This window comes from Plectropomus leopardus, chromosome 10, assembly GCF_026936395.1.
Source record: "Plectropomus leopardus strain MGB_pleo_1.0 chromosome 10, ASM2693639v1, whole genome shotgun sequence".
NCBI classification, from domain to species: Eukaryota; Metazoa; Chordata; class Actinopteri; order Perciformes; family Serranidae; genus Plectropomus; species Plectropomus leopardus.
The window spans coordinates 24862750-24872584 of NC_142185.1; the positions used below are offsets into that span (position 1 = coordinate 24862750).

A 9835-nucleotide genomic window follows, 5' to 3' on the forward strand; every position below is an offset into this window, starting at 1 on the left:
AAGAGAGCCAGATACAGTGTTGGCATCCTCATTTATTCCCAGAAAAGCTGCATGACGCCAAAAAAAGATGGACTTTCCCCAGTACAAAATAACCAGTATCTTTCGCATCGTTGGGCTACCACAGCAAGTGCATTTGAGACTTTCACTAGCTGAGCGTCTACTTCCAGTTTAGCCCTCCACTAACTTGCATGGGGATAAAATCAGAATCAGAATCAGAATCAGAAAAAGATTTATTGCCAGGTATAGTTAACACAATACGAGGAATTTGTTCTAGTGGGTTGGTGCAACATAAATATAGAAAAAAAAACAGATAAAATAGAAGATACAAATATAAAATATAAAATATAAAAAGTACGAGTCTAGCAGTGCAAAACAAAACAAGTAACACAAGTAACAGTGTAACAGTGCAAGAAACAGAACCATGGAATTGATTGATTGAAAATGATTTAATGATGTGGCTCTTTGCTCTTTGATTTGAAAATGTTTTTGGACCAAACAGATCAAATTCTGATTGTCAAATGTATCCACAGATTTACAGATGTCTTCTAGGGCAAGTATATAAGAAAATGTCTTTTTGGGCTCGATGGCATCATCCAACAGGAATGGAAGTGGCCCCTGTGTCATATTTAAAGCCCATCACTGTTCCTAAGGGCTTGATGGCTACTCATTAGTGATTAATTAAAATGGCATTGGATTCAGTTGGATACATTGGTCTTTGGTTATTGGAAAATTGAATTCCCATCCCCTTAGAAATCAGTTAGTGGATGAAATATCAGACTAAAGAGGGAAATGGAGTGTAATGAATTGACAGTTCTGTCTTACATCACGCGAAGAACTCAGTAACTCTTCGTGACGTGCATAGAAGCAGTCGCATTTCTGACAATGTTTTGTTCAGTTTGCAAACTTATCCCAGGAGACTAGTACGTGACTCTTTGAATTCTGTGATTTGGTTAAGGGGATCAGTTTGCTTTAGGAGTTTTGGCTCTGAACAGGCACTTTTGTGAACTTGCTTCTCTACTTCTGAAAAAAAGTGGCTCTGTGGGACTGTACTGAGGCACAATGTTACTTTGAGCAAATGCTGTCATTGGCATGCTAACAAACTCACAGTGACAACTGTGCATTTAAAAGAAAAGACAGAGGATCACTGGTCATTTATCACGAGGGGACCATGAATGTACAAAATTTCATAGCAATCCATGAATAGTTATGAAGATATTTTAGTCTGGACCAAAAGGCCGGCCAGAGCCATGCTGCTACCGTAGTATTTTGAAAACGATGGATAACTGTTCACAGTTAAATTACAGTACTGTCCTCACATAATGCCAAGGATGATATGAATAGACAGCACATACTGCTGTCAACAGTGTCTTATCTGTTCTCAATAGAGGCTGTTACATTTTTTTTGATGGCAAGTTGTGTGTCAAAGGTAACAGTCTAAAACCATCCATAAAGCTGAAGTAAAGGACTTAAATAAGTCCATTTAATAAACATGGATGAGTCATCCTGCATCGAGCTGGTGTTTTGGTGTTCTGGTTTCCTTCAAAAAAACTGAGGTAAACAGACCTTTAGAGGACCCCGGAGGGGGGTTTACATTTTCACAGCTCTTTCCAATATGAATGTCATCCTTTAAAAGCCTGTTTTTGTTTGAGCCTTCCTTGAGTGTACCCTTGGGCAGTGTAAGAACAAGTGGTGATCGATCATGATATTACATATGATTTGTGAGTTTGTGCTCCTGCACTGACGTATAGTAGCAGCACCTCCGCTATCTCCTTTGCAGAAAAGACAACAAGGTGGGGATAGTGGCAGGCAGATATATGGATCAAATGAATAATTCAAGTAAGGCATTAATATGGGTGTATGCTTTTCTTAAGCAAAGCAGTGTGCCATATATACACATGTTAAAGCCATGAATCAGGAGGCACGTGAAACAGATGGTGTAATGTTCTTTTAACAATGCAATCACTGGGGAGAACAAGATGTTCTGGACCATGTGAGTATGCTAGATGCTGGTGAACACGTAACCACATTAACATATTGTATATGCTCCATTCAAGTATGAGGTAATTATTGTAAAGGATGTTGTGAGATAGCTTGTGAATGATTTTGTTTGTGTGATACATTTGCATTTGGGCACAGACATCATGTGGTGGAAAAAAAGTACATACGGACAAGGGAACAAATAATACACACATAGACACACATACAGCAGCCCTGTTTGTGTTATAATGTAATTTTCACTGATAAAAACTTTTCTTTTGTTGTTAACCAAAGAAATAATTTACTTCATAATTTTTGTGTTTTTGAAGGATACAAATCAGAAGCCAGAGTCAATTATTACAGTGTGAGTGTTAACATGCTACACAACTATGCACAACAAAATACACACTGTTATTTACACACAGAGGCACACAATAAGGGATTTGTGAGAATGTCACAGTTATATGATCTTAATGCAGTTTGTTTACTGTGGTAGGGAAAATAAGCTGAAAACGCAATAAAAATATAAATGTCAGTATACAAATAAAAAATAAAATACTGCTTTTAGCACTATCTGCACCATTCAGCATCACACTGGGTCAAGTCCTGCATTCCTATAAACACTGAGCCTAGAGGAACCCGGAGGAAGACAAAGTCAAAATGAACACCTGCTGATTTGAAAAACGCAGTGTGACATATACTGGTATTTTGTTCACTAGAATGGAAATGCGTCTCAAACGGTCCTTTTTTTTATATATATATATATCAGCAAGGCGCTGAGCACAGCAGGTACATAAACAGATGCAAATTTCACAAAGCAAATACACATTGAGAGAAAGTGGATATTATTATCAGAGGATATTAGAGGGCGAAGAAACTGCCGGTCAGGACACAGGAAAACTGGGAAAATTATAATACAAAGAGAGCAAATGGAAGACTAAATCAACAAGATAAACATGACAAAACTGCAGATTATCTGTAAGCATTCATCCAACCACAATATGTTTTCAGTATGGATGACTGAAAATTGGCTGTCAAGAGACAAACATGCAGTCTTAAAGGGATAGTGTGGATTTTTCTGAAGTAGGATTGTATGAGGTGCTAATCCATAGTCACGTACACGGACCTAACCATCCGTGCCAGCATATGCGCTTGTTGATGTCCCTGCGTTCTTTGCTACATGCTTCTGTTGGCTAAACATAAGCACATGATGCAGGCATCATTTTGGAGAAGCAGGCAGAGATACCTCATGGAAGTTAAGTCATGTACTGCTGTGGACAATGACAGCAACAAAATTCATTTTAGCTTCTTGGAAAAAAACTAAATATCAGTGTATATCAACTATATATCAGTGTGTGCTATATTTAGAAAATTTTTGCCTCCTTTCCTTGCCATCACACAGCCCTTTTTTTAGATAGTGAACTGAGCTAAAACTGAAACTTTAGCTATGCTCTCTTTAAAGCCAGAATCCATTGACAGAAACAGTGATTGTATCTTGCTGAACATGGGCGTTGTTTTCCCTGCCTTGATTGGTATTTTTTATGTGTTATAGCAGCCAGTTCTCATTCCTAAGTCATCATTTACCGCTACTTTTGCTGTGCTTTCGGTGTAAGATACCGACACCAAAAGCCACCTTTTGCATCTGCATGATACGGCTTCAGCTGAATGCAGCCAGACAGAACTGATAGTGGTGTTATTACTGACATCTGATGTCAAGGTCGCGCCATCCTGGAATGTATATAGCAGACGCAGACGGATACTCAGAATGTAATTTGTAAATGCAGAAGCCCACCACAAAGTGGTAATATGTGACGACTTGGGATGAGAAGATGTTGGTTATTGTAACCAAAGTTACACAATAACACCAATGAACTAACTGATCAGGGCAACAGCAGACCAGCAACTTCTGGTTTCTGAGAGGTAAAATTGCTCTTTTTGTCAGTGGAGTCTGGTGGCCTTGAAGACAGCATAGATAAGTTTCAGGTTTGTTCAGCTTCCCATCAGAGAGTGCTGTCTGACAGCAAGGTAAAGTAAGGAAATGTTCTAAATATAGCATACAGTTTAACTGATTTTTTTTCTTTTTTGGTGGCTAAATTATGCTTTGTTGCTGCCTCCATCACCAGTACACCTGCCTGCTTCTCCAAACTGGGGGCACACTGAATGTCATCTACTGTATGTAATACACTGAATATGGTTAAGAACCTCTTAAAACGCAACTTATAAAAAGAAAATCCAAACCATTCCTTTAACCCTTAAACGAATTTAACAAGAGCTGTAATGCAAACTACCTCCAGTGTTTGGTGTAATATAATTGCTCTCCAGAACTGTATTTGAGCTTAGCAGTAGCACTATTGAGTCTGAGTCGGGGAGCCCAGAAATGAAATATTTTTGCTGCAGCTGGTACGAAAAGCATGTAAGTCAAGTGGAGTGTTCTGAATATGTATTTGCCTGAATGGATGACTTAGAGGCTCAATTCATCGCAGCAATTCAATTCAATTCAACATGAAGTGCCTTTTTATAAATTATGACTGTAAAGCTTTTTATAGTAATAGTAGTTTTATAGTACAGTTTATAGTAACCGTGGTAGAATAGAAAACTGTTCAGATGAATGTAAAGCTGAGAGAGCTGTTATTCAACTAAAGGCAAGGTCAGCGCAAATGAAGCTTCAAAATGCATTTGTTCAAATGTTTGGAGGAAAAGGCTATTCTTTTCATTTCCTATTGTCAATAAATCTCATGGACAGATGAAACCAAATATATGCTCTTTCTCTTGCTGACTTCCCTGCAAACTTGAAGAAGTAAGTCTCCTGAAACGGATCAGAAGTTGTGTTTTCAATAGTTTTTGGACAACAGTGAAAGTTAGGGATGCACGATATTGGATTTTTCCCACTATCCAACACATATAGACATAAAAACAACCCGTTAGGCCAATAACAAATACTGATATTAATCTGTTTTTATCCCCACGTACTTTTAGTGATGATCAAGTTGCTTCTGTCATGGAATTATCATATTATGCATACTCTTACCGTGATGGACAACCAGCAGATGGAGATACAAAACACAGTGCTATATATTTATTCATTGTGCAAAATAAGAAAAATATTTCAACTAAAAGTTGATGTTTGTACATGTTCACTTTGTCAATACAAAAAAAACCATTGGTTTGTGATAACAGCAGAAATCACCATGCTGGCCAATATCTGATATTTCATTTTAGCCAATAATTGGCTGATACTGATGACATGTCAATATTATTGTGCATCCGTAATTAAAGTCTATAGCATAGAGGAATAAACCACATCAGCCTTTGGCATCACAGGTAACACTTGCTACTTTGATCATTCCTCTGGCATTTGTTGACAATAGGAAAAATACATTTCCCTGGCTTTATCCTTGTATTTCAGGTGAAATTCTCTAGCCCCAATATGAGTGGTCACTGCCAAACCCAAATAGCATTTTCACCTCTAAACTATAATGACAAGAGATCTCTCTCTAGTGGCACAGCAAACAACTACAAAGTATTGCATTCTAGGGATCTTGGGGATCTCATTTTAAACATTCATGGGACTGGAAATAAGATTAACATCTACAAAAAGCCAAGAAACACATCCACGGGAATCAGTCAGTCATTCCTTCTTATCTTATACTTCAAAGGTGAGGAGATGTCGGCGTGAAGGTCAGTGCATCCAATTTCTTACATTATCACACCACCTTCTGGTGGTGGCATTGAACAATAAAAACCATTGAAAATCCCTGACTTGACTGCGCAAAATTAAGCTGAATCATTTTTCTTTGTGTAAAATTCAGCCAGGTGTCAAAATCTGTAGTTGGTAACTTTATTAAACATATCCTTCGTCAAATTTACTGAAACTCTCACTATATTCACACAGCAATAAATAAACCAGACAAAAACTGGGGGAAAAACGATTTTCCTTCACCTACTCTACTGCCCTGTGGCAGCTCTAATGGCTTCACTGCATGTAAAAGAAAACAACCAATCACAGCCAATGAGTCTAAAACTTCAATCGTCAGTCGTGTCAATCACTGCTCATGGACTGCAACCGGACTGTCAAAATAGGCAGCACTGATCAAATACGAGTCAGGATACTGTTACTGCACCGCCTGTTTTTCTCTTCAACTGTTGTCAGAAACATATTATAGTTTAGCTGTAAATGGATGAAGTCGGTCTGGCCAGAGGGTGGTGCATGATACTTCGGTCGACAGTATCCAACATGGCAAGGGGTCACAAACTTTCTCATTTTAAAGCTAAACAAGCACTGATTGGTTGTTTTTGATGCACCACTGTGGATTCTGACAAATGCCTTTAGAAGCAGTGGGTAGAGGACCATGTCAGTTTGTTTTTAAATTATATCTCATGCACTGCTTTCAGAATATACAGTTTCCAACAAATTTGACAGTAAGTTACTTTTATAAAAGTTACCAACTAAAGCTTTTAGTGAAATATGAAAATGTGAATTTGAGACTTCATGCACAACAGGGGTTAACGCTCACAAGGTAAGGCCCAAATTGTAAAGCAAAACATCCTATTTCTTTTAAAGCTGAGTCTTAGAGGTCATTAACAGTGTGGTGCATTAATAAATTGATCTGACTGCAATCCCTTTTGCATTTGGCTAAAACGAGGTTGAAATACAAAGTAGAGTAAAACCAATAAATGAGCCAGGCCAGTATTATATGCATATATGTTGGCTGTTTAGTAATAAGAAATTGCAGCACCAAAATGCCAAACTAGAAACAGTGTCCCCATTCAACATGTCTTCATATAGCAAGCAGTTTGTATAATATATAACAAATTAGTGCCCCACCGATGGTGTCATTGCGTTTTGTGCTGGATGTAAAGCTATGTACTAAACACAAAGGTACGTAGGGTGGTAAAGGCAAGTAAAATTAGGTAGGTTAGGTTTAGGCAAGTTAATACGTATACTAGGTTTAGGAAAAGAAACATGTTTGGGTGTCATCACATCACATACTGAGTGTACAGTTACGTACTTGACGCAAAGTTACAAAGGTTAGATTTAGGAGAACAAACAAAGCTCACCAGACCACTGACAAATTAACCAATAGTATTTTTTGTATGTTGTACATACTAAAAGTAAAGTAATGTATTAGTGTTTGCTGCTCTGAAACCACAGATGTCCTTTGTACCATTTGTATCCTTCCGGGGGGAAAAAAGCAACTCTCAGAAATCACATTTGTCCACAAACAAGTATTTTACAACTTTAATTTGTGTGAATCGCCTCAATAAAGTCATTAAACAGATGGTGTCGAGATGTACTGCCGTAATAATAACATTAGTGCATCCAATTACAGTCGGTCCTTAAGTCTCTGATGCAACAGGAATATAAAGCAAATAACTAGGACTGGCAATATGACAAAATTTTAAAGATGGAAATTTGCCCTACTCATTATGCTGAGGTAACTTTCCCTTTAATAAATTAGGTTGTATCCACTGTGGAAAACGCTGATATCATAATATCTAATTATCGAGGTTGTTGAGTAAATAGTAACATGTAATTCTATCACAAAATAAATGTAATTGTAATCAGTTACTGAGAAAAAATATATAAATGAATTACAGTTAGTGATTATAGTGTTGCTGATACAAATGGGTTGCATCTGAATATATTCTTTTGGGTGAAAAGTTATTATGTACAATATAATATTCACTCAGTTGTTTTACTTTTGTTCTGCTGGAAGGCCTTTTTTTGGCATAGTGGATATTTTTAGGTCTATTGCCCAGTTTATAACACTTGTGAGAAAAGTAAGCTGATCAAAAACTAATCAAACATGATTAGATACATTACTTTGATGGAGTTATTACAATGGTTACGTTATTTATTTATTTTTACCTTTTTAACAGGGGGAATTGGTGACCTGTAAGCTATTAGATTTCTGAGGTAACCCCCACTACTGATGTTTTTAATACAAGGAAAATATAAGGTACAAGTCAGGGAATAAATGTACTAAGAGAATTCAACAGCAACTGTGGAAATGATGCTACAACACAGTGAAATACTAACAGAACAATAGAGGTATTGTGATATTTAATCAAGAAAGAAAAAGGAGAAAACAGGTAGACAATAAATTTCACACCAGACGAGATATTAGAAGAGCGATACTGATACCGATTATTATTAGGCTACCTAATGAGAATCATAACCAATATTTGGAACTGAAATGCATTTACAATAAAAATTAAAATCTTGTGTTAATATTTAGGATTTGGAACATAACAAACTCCAGCACAAAACGTTGTTTAAATGCCTTCAGCAAATATTCAATCAAAACTGAAACTTTCAAAATCATTTTACAGCAAGTTCCCAGCAACTTTTTTGTATAAAGTCAAGTGAAAATTGAAATAAAAAGAAATTAATTAAAATAACTTCCTGAGGTTTTACAAAGTAAAAGTTCCTCCCATGCTGACACTTTCTTTGTACTTTTTAAATTAATTAATTTCATCGCGGATCATTATAATAAAATGCCAATACAAGTAAGCGACAAAATGCCAAATATGGCCCGATAAACGGTCAGGATAATCTGTCGACTCCTAATGTCATGATGTAAGTAACTTATTTTTGGCCACTAAAAATGAAGAAAAAGTATGTTTGTGAATTTTAGAATGGTAGAGATTTTTCTCTGTCTGATATAAACCACAATGAGTTTCTCATCGGTAAATCTGATAAACTCACCGAAGCAGGAGTTGATGAAGCCGTACCAGCTGCAGCCGCTGCGCCCCAGCAGCCACCTCCCCCGGATACTGGAGGCGAAACTGAGGGTGGTTCCGAACACACACACCAACATGTCACTCACACTGATGTTCAGCAGCAGCATGTTCACCGGCGTCCGCAGCTTCTTGAATTTGCAAAACAAAAGCAGCACGATGAAGTTATTCAGGAAGCCAAAAATCATAATAAAGCCCAGCACCACGGACAGAACCACGAAGCCCGTCGGGGAGAGCTTCCCTCTGCCCGCTGGCGCGTCCACCAGCTCCCGGTCATCGCTCAGGTTGAAGCTGTAATTCAGAGCAGCCAGACCAGAAAACATCCTGATATCCATTCATCAGAGCTTGTCTTTACTCTGGAGCTCTTTCGGGTAGTTAGGGTAGGTCACTTTGCTCACGTAGAAAGTTTATGAACAACGGTTTTCTTCTGAAGTTTTTCTCCATGCTGCTTTTCCTTTGGAAGATTAACACTGGAGCGCTTTACGCACATTCCTCCATTGCTGTTGAGTGCACGTAGCTGCTAACTCGTTCCTATAAACCTGGCAATGGCACAAATGCTAAAAAACACATTGGAAACCATAAAGTGCCACCTGTTACCATGGCGCGTCTCCTCAGCACGTCAGCGAGCGCACCATCCTCTCTGGACGCCTTAAGTGATTTGGCAAAGCTGTCGTAATTCACCACAGGTTATCACGAAACTCAACCTTTTCCTACTATTGTTTAATGTTTGGAGGAGTCTCCAATTTAATACTTTCAAATGAATTGTAATCCGCGCTCAAAGAGACTCCCGCGAAGTGAAGAGTGGAGCGTAAAGTGCGCGCAGCTCCGACTCCCAGCATCTTTTAAAGGCGACTCTTACGTCACGAGACATGACACCGTCATGACAGGGGCATGGGAGTGTGTGTGTGTGTGTGTGTGTGTGTGTGTGTGAGTGTGTGTGTGTGTGTGTGTGTGTGTGTGTAAGACAAAGAGAGGGAGAGAGACAGAGAGACGCTCCACTAATTACAGCAGTATCAGTTTTTGACAGATACAAACGCTGCCTTCATCTAGAACAACCCTGCAATTACTCATCAATTATCACAAGGATGTTTACAGATTTACTGCACATTTAGTCACC

At 38.1% G+C, this 9835-nt stretch overlaps 1 protein-coding gene across 1 annotated transcript in view; it reads right to left on the bottom strand.

Moving 5' to 3' along the window:
• tmtops2b (teleost multiple tissue opsin 2b) overlaps positions 1–9547 on the bottom strand; it is a 40681-nt gene extending 31134 nt beyond the window's left edge. The window contains exon 1 of the mRNA XM_042494617.2: positions 8687–9547. Coding sequence (XP_042350551.1) covers positions 8687–9053 — 367 coding nt within the window. The 5' untranslated portion in view covers positions 9054–9547. The remainder of the gene's footprint in view (positions 1–8686) is intronic.
• Between the last annotated feature and the right edge of the window lie 288 nt (positions 9548–9835).